The 24,319-nt window shown below is 47.2% G+C and overlaps 1 protein-coding gene across 1 annotated transcript in view; it reads left to right on the top strand.

Moving 5' to 3' along the window:
* panx1a (pannexin 1a) overlaps positions 1-24,319 on the top strand; it is a 91,598-nt gene that overhangs the window by 48,579 nt on the left and 18,700 nt on the right. Inside the window, exons 3-4 of the mRNA XM_072476421.1 lie at positions 12,754-12,971; positions 16,219-16,895. Of these exons, the coding sequence (XP_072332522.1) occupies positions 12,754-12,971; positions 16,219-16,895 (895 nt within the window). The remainder of the gene's footprint in view (positions 1-12,753; positions 12,972-16,218; positions 16,896-24,319) is intronic.

The following is a 24,319-nucleotide window of genomic DNA, read 5'->3' as shown; positions in this document are numbered from 1 at the left end:
GTTTGTCTTTTGCTCCATCTGAAGGGTGGGGCCTGGTGCCATCTTGGGCGGGAACTGGTTGGGGAAACGTTGGGGGGGTGGGTGCATCCCCCGTAGGGGTGATCACTGACCCAAGCCGGAGGGGGAGGGGGTGGGAGACCCCCCCCCCCCAATTTGTTTGGTGATATGGAATGTTGGGGCGGATTGGGGCCTGGAAAATGGGCGATAGTTTTCGCTCATCTGAAGAGTTTGAGGGCTGATGTGATGCTGTTGCCGGAGACTCATTTGCGGGTGAAGGACCAGGTAAGCCAAGTGTTTCATTTGAGCTTTGACAGTAGGGTCTGAGGGATGGCAATCTTGATCAATAAAATAGTCCAGTTCCATATCAGAAGGTGATGGCGGGTTGTGGGGTAGATATGTTATGGTCTCGGGGGTGTTGGAGGGCAGGTTGGTAGTGCTGCTGAATAAGTATGCTCCAAATTGGGACAATATAGATTTCACGAAGAGGATGGTGGCGACTGCCCCGGATGTGGACATACATCAGTCAATGCTGGGGCAGGGGATTGGAATAGGGTCTTGGATCCAAAGGTGGACCGTTCCAAGCTGAAGTCTTTGTCCCCTTCCGGGGCGGGGTGGGGGTGGGGGGCAGGGGGGGTGGGGGGTTGGAAGTGTTGGTGGCGTATGAGGGAAATGGGGGGGGGGGCGGATCCGTGTAGGTTTCTGCACTCAGAGTGGGCAAGGAGTTCTCATTCTTCTTGCCAGTGCATAAGGTGTATTCAAGTATTGATGTTTTTAATTATGGAGAGCTCCCTGTTGGCAGGGGTGCAGAGTGTGGAATATTCGTCAATTGTAATTTTAGATCATGCCCCGCACCTGGTTGTTTGGCAGATCTGAGGTTTTGTGTCAGGGTGGCAAGGGTGCTTGATGAGTAAAACAGGTTTAATAACAATGGGGAGTTCCCGCCTTCGGTGTTACAGCAGGCTTTGAAGATCGGAACCACCGGAGGATGAGTTGGACATGGGGGTGCATTTGGAGGGGATGGAGTGTCCCACATTGGAGGAGGGGGAGTATTTGGAGGGGTTGGAGTGTCCCACATTGGAAAGAAGAGGATCGGGAAGGGTTAGTGGAGCCACTGGAGTGGGGGAAGTTCGGGGGGCAATCAGAAATATGCAGACGGGTAAGACGCAGAGGCTGGATGGGTTCCTGGTGGAATTTTCTGAAATGTTTGCCGACTGGCTGGTACTGTTTTTAGTGGAGACATTTGAGGACTCAGTGGCTTGAAACCTAGGACTTGGCTCCCCACTCTGCAACTGGATCCTCGATTTTCTGCCCAACAGACCACAATCAGTAAGAATGAACAACAACATAGATCCCTGAAATGATCCATAGATCCCTGAAAGTTGCCACCCAGGTTGATAGGGTTGTGAAGAAGGCCTATGGTGTGTTGGCCTTTATTGGTAGAGGGATTGAGTTCCGGAGTCATGAGGTCATGTTGCAGCTGTACAAAACTCTGGTACGGCCGCATTTGGAGTATTGCATACAGTTCTGGTCACCTCATTATAGGAAGGACGTGGAAGCTTTGGAATGGGAGCAGAGGAGATTTACCAGGATGTTGCCTGGTATGGAGGGAAACTCTTATGAGGAAAGGCTGATGGACATGAGGTTGTTTTCGTTAGAGAGAAGAAGGTTAAGAGGAGACTTAATAGAGGCATACAAAATGATCAGAGGGTTAGATAGGGTGGACAGTGAGAGCCTTCTCCCGCGGATGGAAATGGCTAGCACGAGGGGACATAGCCTTAAACTGAGGGGTAATAGATATAGGACAGAGGTCAGAGGTAGGTTCTTTACGCAAAGAGTGGTGAGGCCGTGGAATGCCCTACCTGCAACAGTAGTGAACTCGCCAACATTGAGGGCATTTAAAAGTTTATTGGATAAGCATATGGATGATAATGGCATAGTGTAGGTTAGATGGCTTTTTTTTAACTTCCCATGTCGGTGCAACATCGTGGGCCGAAGGGCCTGTACTGCGTTGTATCGTTCTATGTTCTATGTTCTAACACCTCCTCCACAATAGTCCTCAACACCGGGGCCCCGCAAGGCTGCGTACTTAGCCCCCTACTCTATTCCCTGTACACACACAACTGCGTGGCAAAACTTGGTTCCAACTCCATCTACAAGTTTGCTGATGATACGACCACAGTGGGCCAGATCTCGAATAACGACGAGTCCGGAGGCAGGAGATAGAGAACCTAGTGGAGTGGTGTAGCGCAACAATCTCTCCCTCAATGCCAGCAAAACTAAAGAGCTGGTCATTGACTTCAGGAAGCAAAGTACTGTACACACCCCTGTCAGCATCAACGGGGCCGAGGTGGAGATGGTTAGCAGTTTCATATTTCTAGGGGTGCACATCTCCAAAAATCTGTCCTGGTCCACCCACGTCGACGCTACCACCAAGAAAGCACAACAGTGCCTATACTTCCTCAGGAAACTAAGGAAATTCGGCATGTCCACATTAACCCTTGCCAACTTTTACAGATGCACCATAGAAAGCATCCTATCCGGCTGCATCACAGCCTGGTATGGCAACTGCTCGGCCCAGGACCGCAAGAAACTTCAGAGAGTCGTGAACACCGCCCAGTCCATCACACGAACCTGCCTCCCACCCATTGACTCCATCTACACCTCCAGCTGCCTGGGGAAAGCGGGCAGCATAATCAAAGACCCTTCCCACCCGGCTTACTCACTCTTCCAACTTCTTCCATCGGGCAGGAGATACAGCAATCTGAGAACACGCACGAACAGACTCAAAAACAGCTTCTTCCCCGCTGTCACCAGACTCCTAAACGACCCTCTTATGGACTGACCTCCTGTATGCTTCATCCGATGCCAGTGCTTATGTAGTTACATTGTCTATGTTGTGTTGCCCTATTATGTATTTTCTTTTATTCCCTTTTCTTCCCATGTACTTACTGATCTCTTGAGCTGCTCGCAGAAAAATACTTTTCACTGTACCTCGGTACACGTGACAATAAACCAATCCATTCATGAGGGCAGCTGGAGGAGATGCCGCAGGCATCTATCTCACTCCTTCTGAAGAAGGGGAAGGACCTGGTGGAAGGTCGATTTTATTATTGAATGTGGATGCAAAGACCCTCGCAAAGGTGCTGCCGTTCAGATTGAAGAGTGCCTCCCGAGCATTGTTTGGGAGGATCAAACAGGGTTTATGAAGGGTGGGCAGTCATCTTCTAATGTGCGGCGCCCGCTGAATGTGATCCTATCCCTGCCGGAGTAGGAGCAGGAGAGGTTATTTAGCCACTGGATGTGGAAAAGGCCTTCGTTATGGTAGAGTGGAAGCACCTGTGGTTTTGGAGCAGTTTGGGGTTTTGCCCCAAGTTTGTGGGTGAGACTGTTATACAAAGAACCTAAGGCTGGTATGTGCACAAATAATATGAGCTCAAAGTATTTTCAGCAGTATAAGAGAGCTGGGCAGGGGTGCCCTATGTCCCCGCACTTATTTGCGTTGGTGATAGAGCCATCATGTTGAAGAAGTCGGGTATGTGGAGGGGGATAGTGAGGGGGGTTGGATGGAACATAGGGGGCGGGATTCTGTGATCCGTCGCGTTACTCGAAGGCGTCAACATGCCCTCAGGTGCTGAAATTCTGACCCCTACAGGGGGCAAGCACGGCACTGGAGCGACCCACGCCACTCCAGCTGCCGATTGCCGGCATCAGATGAGCGCTGCGGGTCTGCAGATGCGCAGTGGCTCCCTTCTCCGCGTCGGCCCCGACGCAACATGGCGCAGGGCTACAGGGGCCGGCGCGGAACAAAAGAGTCCCCCAGCCCGAGAGGTCGGCCCGCCGATCGATAAGCCACGATCACGGTCCAGGCCACAGCAGAGCGACCCCCCCCCCCCCCCCCCCCCCCCCCGGTGTCGGACCGCCCCCTCCCCCCACCATGGAATGCTTAGACCCGTCAGTTAGTTCAGCCCTTCCCGACCCACAAAATGTAGGAGGAGGTAGCCTCCAAGACATGAAAACAGCCATTTTAGATGCCATTGGCTACAATAGAGGAGATCCGGTAGAAGGACTCAACCGGTGCTGACAGAAAAAGGGAGAGCATCCAACAGCATTTGCTGGACGTCTCTGGATACACTTTACCGCTGTATTTGATGAGTTAGCCCGCGCCCGTTTATCAGCAGACGATACGGCCAAATGGACCTGTAGTCTAGTATCCCATGCCACAGAGGCAGGACAGAAGGCATGTGCCAACTACGGTGTTCGGGCTCCCCAACTTGGGTCTGTGATATCCTTTGGGATAAGTCCGGAAGACCGGTAGTTGCAGGCATAGTCCCGGGGACACCCCGTAGAGTTCCTTTGGGACACAGGAGGGTCCCAAATCACGTTAAACTCCTCCATGATGTACCAGCGAGATATCTGGCCCACTATGGACACCATTACCCTTCGTGGCTTTACAGGTCACCTCCAGCAGGGACACATCACAGCCCCTGTGGATGTACAGATCGGCAAAATTAAAACAAAACACTCGGTCGTTTTAGTAGATTTACCCCAGGCGGCAGAACACATCCTGGGCATAGATTTCATGAGTACACACAACCTTTCATTTGACCCAGTCGACCGATGTATATGGGAAATGGCTAGAGCAGCGCGAGCCCCCGCCACGCTCACAGTAGGAGACTATGCACACAGGATTAGCCCGGTAGGAGAGTACTGGTTTGATCCACAAACCATTACCACAGATAAAACGGTGAGAGAAGTCTTGAAAAGACATAAAGCATCGTTTGCCCAGCACAAGCACGATTTCAGCAAAAATCCCAGGAGTGGTTAACATTACTTATCCCGATCCTAAGCCCCAGAAACAATACGGCTTCCCCCAGCAAGCTGAGGGAGAGATAGCTGAAGTAATCCAGAGTTTATTGAACCAAGGAGTGATTCGACCCGTAGCATCAACGGACAATGCCCAGATTTGGCTCGTAAGGAAACCAGATGGTTCATGGCGATTGACCGTCGATTATAAGGAATTAAACAAAGTGACTCCCATAGCAGCCCCCACCGTTGCCACGAGTCCCAAGACCATGTTAAACAGGGACTCCAGTCAAAAGTTTTCACGGTATTGGACATTAGCAATGGCTTTTGGTCCATACCACTGGACAAAGCGTGCCAGTAAAATTTGCGTTCACTTTCCAGGGACAGCAGTACACGTGGACGTGCCTTCCACAGGTCTTCCACAACTCCCCCTCCATTTTTCACAGACAATTGGCGAACAGCTACTCAAAACTTTCCTGCCCTGAATGCCTTGTTCAGTATGTGGACGACTTGCTCCTACAGACTGACATGAAGGAAGAGCACATTTTGCGTCTTTCGGAATTATTAGGACTCCGAACAAAAATTGGATGCAAAATTAACCCAAGAAAGCCAAAATTCTCCAGGAAAAGGTCACATATTTAGGTACGGTCATCACGCATGGTAAGCGTGAAATAGAACATAAACGCATAGACTCGATTTTAAAATTGCCCTTGCCCCAAAACGTTACAGCACTCCGGTCATTTTTAAGACTGGTCGGTTATTGTAGAAACCACATAGACGGTTTCGCCACAAAAGCAGCCCCACTTTCCGAGCTCCTTAAGAAACAGGCCCCATGGCAATGGCTTCCACAGCACACGGATGCCGTGGATGCATTAAAACACGCCCTGAGCACAGCCCCCGCTTTGCAGGCCCCTGATCGACACTCCCCATACGCGATAGAGGTAGCGACCACCGACTGAACCCTTTGGGCCGTACTCCTGCAGGAAAAGCATGATCGCTTAGGACCCGTAGCCTATGCCTCACGAGTTTTAGATCCAGTAGAGCAGGGATTTTCAGCCTGCGAAAGGCACCTGCTAGCAGTTTTCTGGGCGGTACAGTACTTCTTGTACATAACTGGACTCAACCCAGTAACCATTCTGACCGAGCACACCCCGACACAGCTTTTATTAGACGGCAGACTAAAAGACGGCACAGTAAGCCAAAGCAGCGCGATGGACCCTACTCCTTCAAGGACGCGACATTACCGGAAAACGGACAAAAACGCCCACGTTTTTGGCCGACAATTTACACTATGCCGGAACCCCACATGAGTGCGACATGAGTGCGAGATCATAGCCCCCAAGCACAGCACAGGCCTCTTTGCTCCTAAGTTGGTACCGAAAAAGACAGGCATCCGACCACAGATGACCCAGCCCACAGACAAAGCTTTAAAAATTGATGTAGATGGGTCCTCCACAGTCCTTGATGGAAAAAGAATCACAGGATGTGGGATTTATGTAGTGGACGCGCAGGGACGCACTTTAGAAGAGATCGCCTTAAAGTTGCCTGGACACTTAGGTTCGCAGGCAGCCGAGTTGGCAGTCATCGCTTACATTGTCCAGCATCCCGATTCGTTCCCGACCCCAGCAGACATATATTCAGACAGTTTGTACGTCTGCAACAGCCTAACAGAATTCCTACCCCTGTGGGAATCAGGAGTATTTATTTCCGCTGACGGAAAACCTCTACCCTCAGCGCCATTACGCAAACACATCCTCCAAACAGCGAAAGACAGAAAATACGGGATAGTTAAAGTTAGAAGTCATCATCGTTCCTCCCCGCCCGGTAACGTGAAAGCTGACGCCCTAGCGAAGGCAGGCTCACGACACGGCCACTTTTGGCAATCTCCCGAGAGTGCCCCAGTACACGCAGTTCAGGTCTCACAGACCAACATTCAAGACTTAGCCCAAGCACAGAAGGAAGACAAGACCTTAAAGGAAGTTTTAAAAGGAAACTTCCCAACTCCCTACAAAAAGTTTAGGAATTCTTTGACGATCCATGAGGGAATCTTTTTAAAAGATGGCACTTATGTAGCCCCCACCCAGGATAGGAACGAGATCATTTGCAAATTCCATGATGGACATGGACACCAAGGGATAGAATCCACCCTTGCCCACCTCAAACCTCTCTGCTGGTGGCCTGATTAAAAACCAACATTTCTCATTACGTTTGATTGCACACAGAACAACCCGGACAGATATGTGAAGAAAGCCCAGCTAAGACACACCCACCATGTAAATGGCCCGTGGACAAACTTGCAGTTAGACTATATTGGTCCCCTCCTCCCCTGCAGAAATGGATACAAATATGTGTTGGTTGTCATCGACACATTTACGAAATGGGTCGAAGCTTTCCTCTTGAGAACAAATACGGCCAAAGCCACGGCAAAAATTCTAACCGAGCAAATTTTCACCAGATGGGGACTCCCCCGTAGTATTGAGCCGGACCAAGGTTCGCACTTTACAGGCAGGGTCATGAAAAACGTCATGACGATTTTTGGCGTAAAACAGAACTTTCACATTGCCTATCACCCGCAGTCCAGCGGCATTGTGGAACGCATGAATCGGACACTAAAGGCCACACTTAGAAAAATGGTGCAGCAGCATAACATGACATGGGACACAGTGCTCCCATTCGCACTGATGCTTATAGAAACACGGTGTCGAGTTCGACAGATTACACGCCCCATACCCTCATGACCGGATGACCCATGAAGGGTACGGAGTATTTATTTGGACTTGATTTGGCCAGCCCTGCAGTCACCGCCCTTACCCATGAGAAAGCGGTCCAAAACATGTTAGTGAATATTAAAGCAGCACAGCTCGCTGCGGCTGTTCGACTAGGCGCTAAACAAAAGCAGAGTAAGGTCTGCTTTGATAAGACAGTACACCCGACAGAGTATACAGTCGGACAGCAAGTCATGATCTCCTTATACAATCCCAGCTCATTCCTCTCCCCTAAATTTGCAGGACCCTATTCAATCTCTGACAAGGTAAGCCCCTCAGTTTATAAAATCACATATCCCAATGGAAAGTCAGGATGGTTCCATGTAAACCAGCTTAAGGTTTATGGAACGCAGTGCAGCCACTCGCACCACCTCTCATTGGCAATGGCAGACAATGGAGACCCGACCACTGAAAACTCAATCCCACCCTCTCCCAGCAACAACAGACATGACCTTGACCCCGCCCCCACCATCAAATTTCACCCTAACGCTTGATTCGGCTGCTAGGACAGCGACAGCACAACTGACGCCCCTGAGAGACCCGAACACTGGAAACACAGACCAGGCCCCAGTCACTACAGCCCCAGTGACACCGACCATGATATGTTCAGCCCCTTAGAGACAATTTATCTGCCGTTACCGGAACCTGACCCACCACCTGACGATAGCGACACCCCCACTGCCCCTACTGCCCTACAGAATTCGAAACACTGGCACCGCGATAATTCCTGTTGTTTGACACGGAATGACGAGATGGACCCCACATCGGCACACGCCGCATTGGCACTAAAACTCCATGCACGAGTTTGGAACATGGGAGATGGTGATGACTCCGAGTCTGACTCCCACCATGGTAACCCCTTTGAGACCCTTTTTGGAATGGAACCTTGAGGTGTCCAAATGATGGGAGAAAGGAACCGATTGAGATTTACGGTATCCTATACTCTGATGGAACCTGCCCGCTCTTCTTCTTTAGTTTTAATGTTGTACGTTCTCTCTTGTACGATTTTGTGTGTCGGCCTCACGATTAATTTCTTGATACAGTGACTACTCTTCTGACGCCACATGGCAATTAAAGAAACAAGTTTGTTGGAGCCCATATATCCTCAAATTCTTACCGCTCTTGGAAGGTCACTCAGGCAGTGGAGCAACGGCACTGATCACCGCCCTACCTGGGGATTCCACCCATTCCTGCCCTGCCGCGGATCATATGCACCCCATTCGGAGAATTACTTTCAAAACTCTTTTGCTGTTCTTTTTACAACTGTGGTTTAAAGAATGCACTTTTGCCACAACTTTTGCCCCCTTCCCGGCGACCCTTCGGTTGCTATCCCCCCACCTGCTATTTACATGTTCAAATCACTTGGTTAAAACGAGTTTGCAGAGGATGGAGAAATTGTCCGCCCACTCAGCCCATCAAACACAGGCTGCGAGACTGCTCGCACTGTGACAGAATCTTTTTCGGATGCCTTGTCACCCAAATGGTTGTTTTATAAAAAAAAAATGAGGGAGTCTAACGATTCTGAATGGGAAATTGACGTTAAGGAGAAACAGACAGACAAACGAGATATTAAGCAACAAGATAATAACAGATATTATTCTCCTACCCCAGGAAGATACGAAGATACTTGAAGACGGAGAAAAGCACCGACAAGATATCGTAGAATTTACAGAATTTACAGTGCAGAAGGAGGCCATTCAGCCCATCGAGTCTGCACAGGCTCTTGGTAATAGCACCCTACCCAAGGTCAACACCTCCACCCTATCCCCATAACCCAGTAACTCCACCCAACATTAAGGGCAATTTTGGACCCTATGGGCAATTTATCATGGCCAATCCACCTAACCTGCACATCTTTGGACTGTGGGAGGAAACCGGAGCACACGGAGGAAACCCATGCACACACGGGGAGAACGTGCAGACTCCACACAGACAGTGACCCAAGCCGGAATCGAACCTGGGACCCTGGAGCTGTGAAGCAATTGTGCTATCCACAATGCTACCGTGCTGCCCCCAAATGAAGACGAACCTGATGATCTGCATCATGATCGTCGCTGGAACAATACAGTTGCGCGCGTTACCCACCCCTACACCCCTCACCACACAGGCCCTGAACACAACTACCCAACACAACACCCCCAACCCGGACACTACACCACACATAGACACAGCCACTGATCCCCCCACATGGTGTGAGAATCTCGTTAAATGGTACTCCCTGTCATACACAGTAGAAGCCCTACTGGTGATAGCCATATTGTGCAGTGTCATCCAGACAATCAGACTCCGGAAATGGAGAAGGAGAGCCTCCCGCCCTCCAGTATACACACTTAGAGACCCTTTCCTCGGACTCCAGCAAACCCCACACTCTTTCTGAACCCTTCCTCCCTAATGAATTCCGCGGTTGTTGTTTCTTTAATAAAGTTACTTCTTTGTACATAGACATGTGTTAAGTAGGAATGTGATGCTGCTACTGGTTATTTGTATTGTAAGATAAGTTCTTTGATTATTAAGATAGCAGCATGAGTGTCGTCTAGTTAGAGACAGTTAGAGGTTCCCCTTTTTGTGTAAGGAGACTGAAATGTAGGTTTGAATGTTAAATGCCCCCTTAGGAATTTTTAGAATATGTGTTGTATTACGGAAACTTAGGTAAATATTTTGACCCATAGGACAGAGTAGGGTAGAACCTGTCCTTGATTGAGGGTACCCAGCATGTCAGAGAAGATCCAGTAGTGTGATCCTTCACGCTTCGCTTTGAGGATCAAGAGGACGGAGTGCAGCCATCTGGGATGGCCACTTACAACCAGGAACAGAGAGCTCACAAAGCATGGCGGGTAAAATGGACAGAGCAAGATTCAGGCAGGCTCAGAACCTGAAATGTATATTCGCGAGTGAGGAATCCAGACGGTATCGAAACTCGACCAATTAGCATTTGATGGACTGATTAGCATTTGATGGCCCATCTCCGCCAGACAAAGGACTGGTACTTGAGCGACCGGTACACTCCCAGACATTTCAGCACCACTCCCTGTGCTAGGGAAGCGTAAACAACAGGGTCAGTGACCGCTTGGGACACGCCCAGCCATCAAGGCACCCGCTCATTTATTGGTTCGAATCGAACAGAGTGATCAGGGATCACCCAATTAGTGGGGTCCAAACTGAAGGACCGCCCAAAAGAGCGTGAAAACCCCCAAGCATAAGAAGAGAGTCCACCATGTGTTCGTCCTCTTTTGGACCCGGTGCCCCGGCAACGTCCATCTCCAATCGCAGCAACACCAGAAGCAAGTCCAAGTTCAACGCCCGCTACCAGACGGATGAGCCCACCTGAGCAGCAGTTACTTCTACAGACCCGATAGATTCCGAATCGAACAACGGCCACTGTTCCTCTGACCTAAGCCGGGTGCCTGAAGTTAAGTACAGGTTGTCTGAGTCGATAGGAGTAGTTTAACTAGTAGTGTTTATGTTGCATGATTAATTGTGTGTGTGTAAATAAAGTACCCTTGACCTTGAACTAACTTACTGGTGTTTGGCTCTTTGATCGATAGCCGGTTGAACCTTGTGGTGGTATCATTTGATACCTGGCGACTCTGAGCATTAGAATATTGATATCCAAAGGAAGGAGGGCAATCTCACTGACTGCCATATTTACAGCAGATCCAAAAACGCAACAAGTCCCAACTCAATTCTGCCCTTTCCTCCCCAGAGTGAAAAGTACTTCTGATGGTAATCTTTTTATCAAACTGGGTCTGTCAAGTTGTGAACTTTCAGGACTCAAGCTGCCTATCTCGGTAGTGAAAATGGGGCCCTTTAACTGGCATTTTTAGTGATTTACCAAATTCATCTTAAAAATGCAAGGAGTCCTGATACTTCAAGTGCAGCTCATGATTAATTTGAAAAGAATATTGCATGAATATTAAGATTACATAAGACCAGGAGTAGGTAATTTACCAACTCAATCCTATCCTGCCATTCACATAGATCATGGCTGATCTGACTGTTAATTCTATTTTCCAGCCGTGTTTCTATATCCCTTAATATCTTTGGCTCTCCGAAGCCTCTAATAATTCAGTTGATATTTAGGATTGAAATGATCAGAAACATTACGTATAAAAACAGGGCACCATCGATCCAATTCTCCAGCACAATCTCCAACATTTTTTCATTGTTCTTGCTTCAACAATATTTGGGGGGGAAATAATTTAATATTTCCAGTGCTTTCTGATACTACCCCTGAATGACCCAACTCTAATTTCAAGGTCGTGCCCTCCTGTTCCGGATCTCCTCCACCAGCGGAAATGGTTCCTTTCTATCTCATCTATCAAATTCTTCAATTATCTTAAATACCCAAGCATTATCATCCCTAACATTCTATAGTCATAGGATTATAAGTCTATGCAAGATGTGCAGCTTAGGTGGATTTGCCATGCTAAATTGTTCCTGAGTGTGCAGGTTAGATGGGGCGATGGGATTACTGGGGATAGGGCGGAAGTGGGCCTAGGTAGAGTGCTCTTTCAGACGGTCGGTGCAGACTTGATGGGCCAAATGGCCTCCTCTTGCCCTGTAAGGATTCTATGATTCTAAGATAAAATTTGCATTTATTTATTTAAAATTCATTTTTTCCAATTAAGGGGCAATTTAGCGTGGCCAATCCACCTACCCTGCACATCTTTGGGTTGTGGGGGCGAAACCCACACAAACACGGGGAGAATGTGCAAACTCCACACGGACAGCGATCCAGAGCCGGGATCGAACCTAGGACCTTGGTGCTGTGAATCTGTGGAATTCACTACCACAGAAAGTAGTTGAGACCAAAACGTCGTGTAATTTCAAGCAGGAATTAGATATAGCTCTTGGGACTAAAGGGATCAAAAGATATGGGGGGAAGGCAGGGTCAGTGTATTGAACGTGATGATCAGCCATGATCCTAATGAATGGTGGAGCAGGCTCGAAGGGCCGAATGGCCTCCTCCTGCTTCTATTTTCTATGTTTCTATAACCTGAAATGGCAAGTGTACTGAGCTACCTCATACAGTGTACTGAAAGAAACCGAGCATTGCCCTTCCCGAAACATCAAATCGGAACTGTTATTTATGTAAAGTACTTTTACAAAATTGATGAATATGATAATTATAAACTATTATTTTTCTGCATTAGCCTAATTGTTGTTATTGATTTTTTAAATACAGGTTTTTCCATATGTTCTCCTGCTGGTAGCGATCCTTATGTATGTTCCAGCCTTATTCTGGCAATTCACAGCAGCACCTCAGCTTTATGGAGAATTGACTTTCATAATAGAAGAGCTTGATAAGGCCTACAACCGTGGAATCAGATTAGCACAGCACATTGTCAGCACCAGTGGATTTGATGCTAACAGCTGTTTCCAGTCCTTTGGGGAACAGAGCAGGTATGTAGATAAGCAGATTGTTAGTTGTATATTTGTGTGGTTGTAAATGCTGTAGCTATCCCATGCCTCTAGATTCTGCACCAGATTTGTTTGCTATGTTCAATAAATCACACAGAATAGTGGGAGGATAAAGTCATATTTTTTCTATATATCTACAGTAACTACCGTTTATTTCATGTAAAATTGTATGAGAGAAAAAGCTTAGCCTGTTTCCTGACTTTATTTTGTTTTTAAAAAAGGTTTTGTGCCCCTTTCATAGTTACAACACACAAACCAAAAGGGGAGAGTGGAGATTTTGTAATGTGCAATTTTGTTGGCTGGATCAAAAGCATAAGCAGCCAATTACGGCACAGTACTCAAATAACTAATGAGCCAAAAAACAAGAATGAGGGGGAAAAAGTACCCAATTCACTTGCAGCATGCTATGGGTGGGATTTTCCAGCCCTTCCTGCCAGCGATCCTACCAATGGCGACCCCCTGCCATAGGTTCCCCAGCGGTGGAAGGTGCGGACAATGGGAAACTCCGTTCAATGTGGTGAGACTGGAAGATCCCACCATCGGCCAATAGCAGGGTGCCTCCACTGTCACAAAACGTACCACGGGCTGGGAGGGGGGGAGATCACCCAACATTTCTGTACACTGCCCCATTGACTGGATTCTCATCTCGCTTGGAGGGCAGTAGTAGTACAGCCCACCGTTCTGACCTTACAATGGTGCTGATCCATTTTTCTTGCTCGGGTTTGCTTAGTATGCAGTGTGGTCTCCAGCAGATTCCCATCGCCAAGATGGAACCTGCTGCTGCCAAAGAGGGAAATTGTGGCTATTCCGCAATGGGACTGCTGGAAGAGGTGGTCGGATCTAAAGAGACAGAAGAGTCCTGCACAAAAATTCTTTCTAATTTTTGTAAACCTTCGGAAAATTTAATGTTGATGCGGTGGTGTTGGGCCTCACTCCGTGATGTTGCCTGACTTTCCTCCTTCCAAGCCCAGAGTCACTGATCATAGAACCTGAGGTTCTGCCTTGGCTGAAACCAGATGACTCAGCAGGCCTTTGGAATCTAACCTAAACTTTAGGTTATAGTATTTAAAAACCTTTCCCATACAGTTCAATTTGTTACTGTTTTGTTATATGGATATTATTCGCAGGTCGGATGTATTCTGTTTTCTAGAATTATTTTTAATTATGCACTAATTAGAAACTTGTTAAATTATCCAAATCCTTTATTCCCATGAGCATTGGGAGCAGCACGGTAGCACAGTGGTTAGCACAGTTGCTTCACAGCGCCAGGGTCCCAGGTTCGATTGCCGGCTTGGGTCACTGTCTGTGCGGCGTCTACATGTTCTCCCCGTGTCTGCGTGGGTTTCCTCCGGGTGCCCCGGTTTCCTCCCACAGTCCAAAGGTGTGTAGGTTAGGTGGATTGGTTATGCTAAATTACTCTTAGCGTCCAAAAAAGGTTAGACTGGGTTACGGGGCTAGGATTGAGGTGTGGGGCTTAAGTGGGGTGCTCTTTCCAAGGGCCTATGCAGATTCGATGGGCCGAATGGCCTCCTTCTGCACTGTAAATTCTATGTTCTGCCTGTGTCTGTGTGGGTTTCCTCCGGATGCTCCGACTTTCTCCCACAATCCAAAGATGTGCAGGTTAGGTGGATTGGCCACGCTAAATTGCCCTTAATGTCCAAAAGGGTTAGGTGGGGTTACTAGGTTATGGGGATAGTGTGGAGATGTAGGGTGTTGTTTCTAAGGGTCAGTGCAGAATCGATGGCCCGAATGGCCTCCTTCTGCATTGTAAATTCTATGTCTATGATGGATGTTAAGTTGAATGTTCTTGTTTTCTTGGAGGATGAGGGGGGAAAGAAATTATATATTTCTCTTATTTTAAAATAGTTTTTGGGAGCATGTCACCTGATGCTCTGTTGACTTAAGTATTTTGCTCCCCAAACAAAGTTGCATTTTGTTTTGATCCCTATTAATTTAAACAAGAGATTTGAATTCCCTGTGACTGGCTGAAAGGATCACGCTACAAGATATCAACTTTTAAGACTTTTATTGCAACAAATGAACGAAACCAACATCAACTGATCACTACTTGTTAGGTAACTAATACTTAAATTACAGAAAAAATATCCCCCAATTAATTTTGTTTTGTCCAATTAAGGGGCAATTTAGCGTGGCCAATCCACCTACCCTGCACATCTTTGGGATGTGGGGTGAGACTCACGCAGACATGGGGAGAATGTGCAAACTTCACACGGACTGTGACCCGGGGCCGGGATTGAACCTGGGTCCTCGGCACCATGAGGCAACACTGCTAACTACTGTGTCGCCCTCACCCTTTAACTTTTAACATTATCAAAAAGCCCACACCACAGATTAGCAGAAAGTAAGACCCACTTTGGTGATTCTTCTACGCCCCGACCATACCAGGATAAGTCTTTCAACTTCCTTAGATTGCAATGTGATGCATCTCTTTCACCAGAGACCATTCCTCCTGTATTTCTACTTTCAGCTTGGATAAGGAGCATACTCTCCTTTCTGTTGACCACACTAGCTGCAGTCCTCTGACTCTCCCTCTGTAAAACATCTTTTCTCTCCAAAAACCTGGAGACCGAAAGACTGTTCACAATCAGCACAGCTGCTCTTACCTTTGTTTCATGTGTGAACATTTTACATTTTCCTCCTTATAAGTCTCACCCTAGACCTCTCTGTTCCCATAGTAACCACACCAGCTGGCCTGTTGCCGGGTGGAACACATAACAGATCTCATGACTCCGTTCATTAAACTATATTACCTTGAATTAAAGAGACAGCCCTAGGGCAGCATGGTAGCACAGTGAGTAACAGCGTTCCTTCACAGATCCAGGGTCCCAGTTTCGATTCCCGGCTTGGGTCACTGTCTGTGCGGAGTCTGTACATTCTCCCTGTTTCTGCGTGGGTTTCTTCCGAGAGCTCCGGTCTCCTCCCACAGGGCCCGAAAGACGTGCAGTTAGGTAATTTGGCCATTCTGAATTCTCCCTCTGTGTACCCGAACAGGCGCCGGAATGTGGCGGCTAGGGGCTTTTCACAGTAACTTCATTGCTATGTTAATGTAAGCCTACTTGTGACAATAAAGATTATTATTATTAAAACATAAAATCTTTAAAATCTCACATTCATAGCAAAATGATGAAAATAGTATGCACAAAACCTGAAAGAAATAATATGGCACATTATACGTTCTTTTCATTTAATGTTCTTTCTTTAACTTTAGTGCCAAGGAGAAAAGGGAGAATTTTTTCCAGTTCCCAATCGTGGAACGTTACTTGAAATCAAAAGAAGACTCCTGGAGTATGTTGGCACTTTATCTTATTCGCAAAGGCCTTGCTCTCACATTTCTTGTTCTTGCCTGCATCTACTTGGGATATTACATCACTCTGACCTCTCTCACGGATGAATTTAGATGCTCAGTCAAAACAGGCATTTTGGGGAACGAAACAAGTATACCGGAATTCTTTCAATGCAAACTCATTTCAGTTGGAATTTTTCAACTCCTAAGTATTGTCAACATCGTTGTATATATCCTCCTTATACCAATCGCAGTGTACAGTATGATTTTTCCTTTAAGAAAGAACTACACTTTTCTTAAGGCGTATGAACTTCTGCCACAGTTTGAGGTGATGAACATAACCAAAGGCTATTGGAATGATTTGAATCTGTACCTCCTCTTTTTGGAAGAAAATATCAGTGAAATAAAATCCCATAAATGCCTTAAAGTACTAGAACACATAAAAGGAAAAGGAACATCAGAACTATCGATGATGGATGCAATGATGCCTTTAATAGCCCTTGGACAAGTCAAGTCAGATACAATAGATGGTTTGGCCAAGAGAAAGAAAGCTGAACAAAAAAACGACCCCAATATGGACACGAATGCAACACAACTAAGAGGTAAGGTTTTTTTGTTGTTCAAATCCAATTTCTTGTACTTTATACACACTTGGATTAACTACCGGGTTTTAAATTGTGGATTTGTCGATGGCAGTTAACATAAATAAAGATCAAGCAGTTTCTGTTACAGATAACTGATTCACAACTCCAGTGTTACACCTGATCTTTGCTTCCATCAATATCTCCAATAATACATTCTAATGATTTCAGTCTCGAGTGCTCGAACAAAACCATCCTTCAGTCCCTCCTCTACTTCCACTCAAATTCAACTGGGCTGTCTCTGTCCTCTTGGAGTCTATCACTATTCTCCCCCAACGTTCACAATGCTGCCAAGTTTTGTGCTATCTGTGAATTTTGAAATGGTGCCCTGCACACCCAAGTCTATGTCATCCAAATATATCAAGAAAGCAATGGTCCTAGTACCCACTCGACACTTTGTTGTGATCCCAAAAGCAACTGTTCATCAGTACTCTCTGTTTCATGTCACTCAGCCAACCATATCCATGCTGCCACTTTCCCTTTTATTCCATGGACTTTAATTTTGCTGGCAAGAAGGGCAGCACGGTGGCTCAGTCGTTAGCATTGCTGCCTCACGGCGCCGAGGTCCCAGGTTCGATCCCGGCTCTGGGTCACTGTCCATGTGGAGTTTGCACATTCTCCCCGTGTTTGCGTGGGTTTCGCACCCACAACCCAAAGATGTGCAGGGTAGCTGGATTGGCCCCGCAGAAATTGCCCCTTAATTGGAAAAAATGAATTGGGTATTCTAAATTTTTTTTAAATTTTTTTTTTTTTAAATAAAATTTTTTTGCTGGCAAGCCTGTAATGTGGCACTTAATCAAACATCTTTTGTCAACCGACATACACCAAAATCAATTGCATTACCTCTCTGTTACCTCACCAAAAAGCGCAATCAAGTTAGTTAAACACAAAATGCCTTTGATAAACCTATGCTGGCTTTACCTAATTAATCCACATTTGTTGCAAGTGAATGTTAATTTTGCCCTGGATTATTATCTCTAAAATCTTGCCGGGGTGAAACTAATAAGCCTGTAGTTTCTGGATTTATCCTTACTCTGTTTTAGACAAGGGTGTAACATTTGAAATTCTCCAGCAGCACCCCTGTATCATAGATTATCATAGAATTTACAGTGCAGAAGGAGGCCATTCGGCCCATCGAGTCTGTACCGGCTCTTGGAAAGAGCACCCTACCCAAGGTCAACACATCCACACTATTCCCATAACCCAGTAACCCCACCCAACGCTAAGGGCAATTTTGGACACTAAGGGCAATTTATCATGGCCAATCCACCAAACCTGCACATCTTTGGACTATGGGAGGAAACCAGAGCACCCGGAGGAAACCCACGCACACACTGGGAGGATGTGCAGACTCCGCACAGACAGTGACCCAAGCCGGAATCGAACCTGGGACTGTGGAGCTGTGAAGCAATTGTGCTATCCACAATGCTACCGTGCTGCCATGCTAAGGGCAATTGGAAAATTATGGTCTGTTTTCACTCTTGTTCAGCACAGCATCCTCCCATCCAGTCCTGGTAACTTGCCAGCTTTGAGTACAACCTGCCTTTGCTCTCCCTCTACTTTTGACTTTTTTTTAGCTCATATTTCCATCCAGGCTTTCTTGTCACATTTCTTCTTCTACCATATGCCTCATTCTTTTTCTAATGAGCTTTGCTTGCGAAATCGTATTGAACGCCCGCTGATGTCTGGAGTTATTTGCACTATCAGTAACTTTTTCAAAAAGGAACTGTTAATATTTTTCGAACATAGTTTGCCTTTAATAAATCTATGCTAACATCTTTGATTGTCCCATTTTTTATTTATTTCCCCAATTAAGGGGCAATATAATGTGACCATTCCACCTACCGTGCACATCTTTGGGTTGTGGGGGTGAGACCCACACGGACACGGGGAGAATTTGCAAATTCCACACGGACAGTGACCCGGGGCTGGGATCGAACCCGGGTCCCTGGCGCCGTGCAGCAGCAGTGCTGACGACTGCGCCACCATGCCATGCTCCCATTTATTTCTAAATGCTTACTAATTTGATCTCAAAGGTGAGAACAAAGAACAAAGAAAAGCACAGCATAGGAACAGGCCCTTCGGCCCTCCAAGCCTGCGCCGACCATGCTGCCCGTCTAAACTAAAATCTTCTACACTTCCGGGGTCAGGGGCACAAATAGGCGCTTCTGTGGGCATGAAAGAGACTCCAGGATGGTATGTTGCCTCCCTGGTGCCAGGGTCCAGGATGTCTCTGAATGGGTAGTGGGCATCTTGAAGGGGGAGGGCAAACAGGCAGAGGTCATGGTACATATTGATACTAACGACATAGGCATGAAAAGGAATGAGGTTCTGCAGCAGGAGTTCAGGGAGCTAGGCAGAAAGTTAAAAGACAGGACCTCTAGGTTTGTAATCTTGGGATTACTCCCTGTGCCACGTGCCAGTGAGGCTAGAAATAGGAAGATAGAGCAGCTAAACACGTGGCTAAACAGCTAGTGTAGGAGGGAGGGTTTCAGTTATCTGGACCACTGGGAGCTCTTCTGAGGAAGGTGTGACCTGTATAAGAAGGACGGGTTGCATCTAAACTGGAGAGGCATAAATATCCTGGCCGCGAGGTTTGCTAGTGTCACACGGGAGGGTTTAAACTAGTATGGTGGGGGGTGGGTACCGGAGCAATAGGTCAGAAGGTGAACTTAAGGGAGAACTAGGGAATAGGGCCAGTATGGCTCTGAGGAGGAGCAGACAGGGAGATGTTGCTGAAAACAGCGGGTCTGGTGGCCTGAAGTGCATATGTTTTAATGCAAGGAGTATAACAGGTAAGGCAGATGAACTTAGAGCTTGGATTAGTACTTGGAACTATGATGTTGTTGCCATTACAGAGACCTGGTTGAGGGAAGGACAGGATTGGCAGCTAAACGTTCCAGGATTCAGATGTTTCAGGCGGGATAGTGGGGGAGTAAAAAGGGTGGAGGAGTTGCACTACTGGTTAGATAGGTCACCACAGCTGTACTGCGGGAGGACACCTCAGAGGGCAGCGAGGTATTATGGGTAGAGATTCGGAATAAGAAGGGTGCAGTCACAATGTTGGGGGTTTACTACAGGCCTCCCAACAGCCAGCGGGAGATAGAGGAGCAGATAGGTAGACAGGTTTTGGAAAGAAGTAGATGCAACAGGGTTATTGTGATGGGAGACTTAAGCTTCCCCAATATTGACTGGGACTCACTTAGTGCTACGGGCTTAGACGGGGCAGAGTATGTAAGGAGCAGCCAGGTGGGCTTCGTAAAACAATATGTAGATAGTCCAACTAGGGAAGGGGCGGTACTGGACCTGGTATTGTGGAATGAGCCCGGCCAGGTGGTAGATGTTTCAGTAGGGGAGCATTTTGGAAACAGTGACTACAATTCAGTAAGTTTTAAAGTGCTTGTGAACAAGGATAAGAGTGGACTTGGGGTGAATGTGCTAAATTGGGGGAAGGCTAATTATAACAATATTAGGCGGGAACTGAAGAACCTAGATTGGGGGCGGATGTTTGAGGGTAAATCAACATCTGACATGTGGGAGGCTTTCAAATATCAGTTGAAAGGAATTCAGGACCGGCATGTTCCTGTGCGGAAGAAGGATAAATATGGCAAATTTCCGGAACCTTGGATAACGAAAGATATTGTAGGTGTCGGCAAAAAGAAAAAGGAGGCATTTGCCAGGGCTAGATGGCTGGGAACAGACGAAGCCTGTGTGGAATATAAGGAAAATAGGAAAGTGCTTAAGCAAGGAGTCAGGACGGCTAAAAGGGGTCACGAAAAGTCCCAAATAGGGTTAAGGAAAATCCCAAGGCTTTTTACATATACAAGAGGGTAGCCAGGGAAAGGGTTGGCCCACTGAAAGACAGGGGAGGGAATCTATGTGTGGAGCCAGAGGAAATGAGCGAGGTACTAAATGAATACTTTGCATCAGTATTCACCAAAGAGAAGGAATTGATGGATGTTGAGTCTGGCGAAGGGTGTGTAGATAGTCTGGGTCACATTGAGATCCAAAAAGACGAGCTGTTGGGCGTCTTGAAAAATATTAATGTGGATAAGTCCCCAAGACCTGATGGGATCTATCCCAAAATACTGATGGAGGCAAGAGAGGAAATTGCTGAGGCCTTGACAGAAATCTTTGGATCCTCGCTGTCTTCAGGTGATGTCCCGGAGGACTGGAGAATAGCCAATGTTGTTCCTTTGTTTAAGAAGGGTAGCAAGGACAATCCAGGGAACTACAGGCCGGAAAGCCTTACCTCAGTGGTAGGGAAATTACTGGAGAGAATTCTTCGAGATCTACTCCCATTTGGAAGCAAGTGGACGTATTATCGAGAGGCAGCGCGGTTTTGTGAAGGGGAGGCCGTGTCTCACTAACTTGATCGAGTTTTTCGAGGAGGTCACAAAGGTGGTTGATGCAGGTCGGGCAGTGGATGTTGTCTTTATGGATTTCAGGAACGCCTTTGATAAGGTCCCTCATGGCAGACTGGTACAAAATCTGAAGTCACACGGGATCAGAGGTGAGCTGGCGAGATGGATACAGAACTGGCTAGGTCATAGAAGGCGAAGAATAGCAATGGAAGGGTGCTTTTCTGATTGGAGGTCTGTGACTAGTGGTGTTCCGCAAGGATCAGTGCTGGGACCTTTGCTGTTCGTAATATATATAAATGATTTGGAGGAAAATGTAACTGGTCTGATTAGAAAGTTTGCGGACGACACAAAGGTTAGTGGAATTGCGGATAGCGATGAGGACTGTCAGAGGATACAGCAGGATTTAGATCGTTTGGAGACTTGGGCAGAGAGATGGCAGATGGAGTATAATCCGGACAAATGTGAGGTAATGCATTTTGGAAGGTCTATTACAGGTAGGGAATGTACAGTGAATGGTAGACCCCCAAGAGTATTGACAGTCAGATCTAGGTGTACAGGTCCACAGGTCACTGACAGGGGGAACACAGGTGGAGAAGGTAGTCAAGAAGGCATACAGCATGCTTGCCTTCATTGGCCGGGGCATTGAGTATAGAAATTGGCAAGTCATGTTGCAGCTGTATAGAACCTTAGTTAGGCCACACTTGGAGTATAGTGTTCAATTCTGGTCGCCACACTACCAGAAGGATGTGGAGGCTTAAGAGAGGGTGCAGAAGAGATTTATTAGGATGTTGCCTGGTATGGAGGGCATTAGCTATGAGGAGAGGTTGAATAAACTCGGTTTGTTCTCACTGGAACGACGGAGCTTGAGGGGCGACCTGATAGAGGTCTACAAAATTATGAGGGGCATAGACAGAGTAGATAGTCAGTAACTTTTTCCCAGGATGGAGAGGTCAATGACTAGGGGTCATAGGTTTAAGGTGCGAGGGGCAAGGTTTAGAGGAGATGTACGAGGCAAGTTTTTTACGCAGAGGGTAGTGGGTGCCTGAAACTCGCTACCGGAGGAGGTAGTGGAAGCAGGGACGATAGTGACATTTAAGGGGCATCTTGACAAATACATGAATAGGATGGGAATAGAGGGATACGGACCCAGGAAGTGTAGAAGATTTTAATTTAGACGGGCAGCATGGACGGCGCAGGCTTGGAGGGCCAAAGGGCCTGTTTCTGTGCTGTACTTTTCTTTGTTATTCCCATCCTATTCATGTATTTGTCAAGACGCCCTTTAAGCATCACTATCGTCCCTGCTTCCACCACCCCCTCCGGTAGCGAATTCCAGGCACCCACTACCCTCCGAGTAAAAAAACTTGCCTCATACATCTCCTCTAAACCTTGCCCCTCGCACCTTAAAGCTATGTCCCTTAGTAATTGACCCCTCTATCCTGGGAAAAAGCCTCTGACTATCCACTCTGTCTATGCCCCTCATAATTTTGTAAACCTCTGTCAAGTCGCCCCTCAACCTCAGACTTTCCAGTGAGCACAAACCGAGTTTATTCAACCTCTTCTCATAGATAATGCCCTCCATACCAGGCAACATCCTGGTAAATAGTTTCGGGAGTTCACGGAGAGAGAGTCCATAAAGCAACGGGAGTTCAAGGAGAGAGAGTCCATAAAGCAGTGGGAGTTCACAGAGAGAGAGTCCATAAAGCAACGGGAGTTCACAGAGAGTCCATAGTTTCGGGAGTTCAGTTCCGGGAGCAGGCCTATTGGCTGACTGAAAATCAGGAAGGATACAAAAGGTGTGGCTGAAATGCCTTTAGAAAGGGAGTGCTGGAAGCAAACAGAGTGTATCTGAGTTTGGGTAAGGCTGAGTTTGGGTAAGAGGTGAGTGAGGGCTGTGTTTTTTTGGAGTTTGGTGTTTGGGGTTGAGTTTCCAAAGAAAAAAAAACCAATTGATTAGGTAAATTAATTAACTAGTTAAGGGAATTTGGTGCTCATCTTAAGGAGGTGCAGAGAAGCAGACCTGTGAGGGAGTCTCGGGAGCAATACATCACAGCCAGCAGGTAAGTGATTGGCTTGTGACTGGTAAGTGATTTTACTATTCTCTCTTTGACTTTCTCTTAGCTGTGTAGTGTAGTTCAAATTTAACTTCAGGTTTAAGTCATGGCAGGAGAGCTCAGACCCGTGTCATGCTCCTCTTGTGAGATGTAGCAATTCAGGGACCCTTCTGGTGTCCCTGACTCCTTCATCTGCAAGAAGTGTGTCCAACTGCAGCTCCTGTTAGACCGCTTGACGGCTCTGGAGCTGCGGATGGATTCACTTTGGAGCATCCGCGATGCTGAGGAAGTTGTGGATAGCACATTCAGTGAGTTGGTCACACCGCAGATTAAAATTACTGAGGCAGATAGGGAATGGGTGACCAACAGACAGAGGAAGAGTAGGAAGGCAGTGCAGGGATCCCCTGCGGTCATCTCCCTCCAAAACAGATTTACCGTTTTGGAAACTGTTGGGGGAGATGGCTCACCAGGGGAAGGTGGCAGCAGCCAGGTTCATGGCACCGTGGCTGGCTCTGCTGCACAGAAGGGCGGGAAAAAGAGTGGCAGAGCTATAGTGATAGGGGATTCAATTGTAAGGGGAATAGACAGGCGTTTCTGCGGACGCAAACGAGAATCCAGGTTGGTATGTTGCCTCCCTGGTGCAAGGGTCAAGGATGTCTCGGAGCGGCTGCAGGGCATTCTGGAGGGAGAGGGTGAACAGCCAGCTGTCGTGGTGCATATAGGCACCAACGATATAGGTAAAAAACGGGATGAGGTCCTACAAGCTGAATTTAGGGAGTTAGGAGTTAAACTAAAAAGTAGGACCTCAAAGGTAGTAATCTCAGGATTGCTACCAGTGCCACGTGATAGTCCGAGTAGGAATGACAGGATAGCTAGGATGAATACGTGGCTTGAGAGATGGTGCAAGAGGGAGGGTTTCAAATTCCTGGGACATTGGGACCGGTTCTGGTGGAGGTGGGACCTGTACAAA

The sequence above is a fragment of the Scyliorhinus torazame genome, chromosome 15, assembly GCF_047496885.1.
Source record: "Scyliorhinus torazame isolate Kashiwa2021f chromosome 15, sScyTor2.1, whole genome shotgun sequence".
In the NCBI taxonomy this organism is placed as follows: Eukaryota; Metazoa; Chordata; class Chondrichthyes; order Carcharhiniformes; family Scyliorhinidae; genus Scyliorhinus; species Scyliorhinus torazame.
This window is presented reverse-complemented; position numbering and strand designations above follow the sequence as displayed.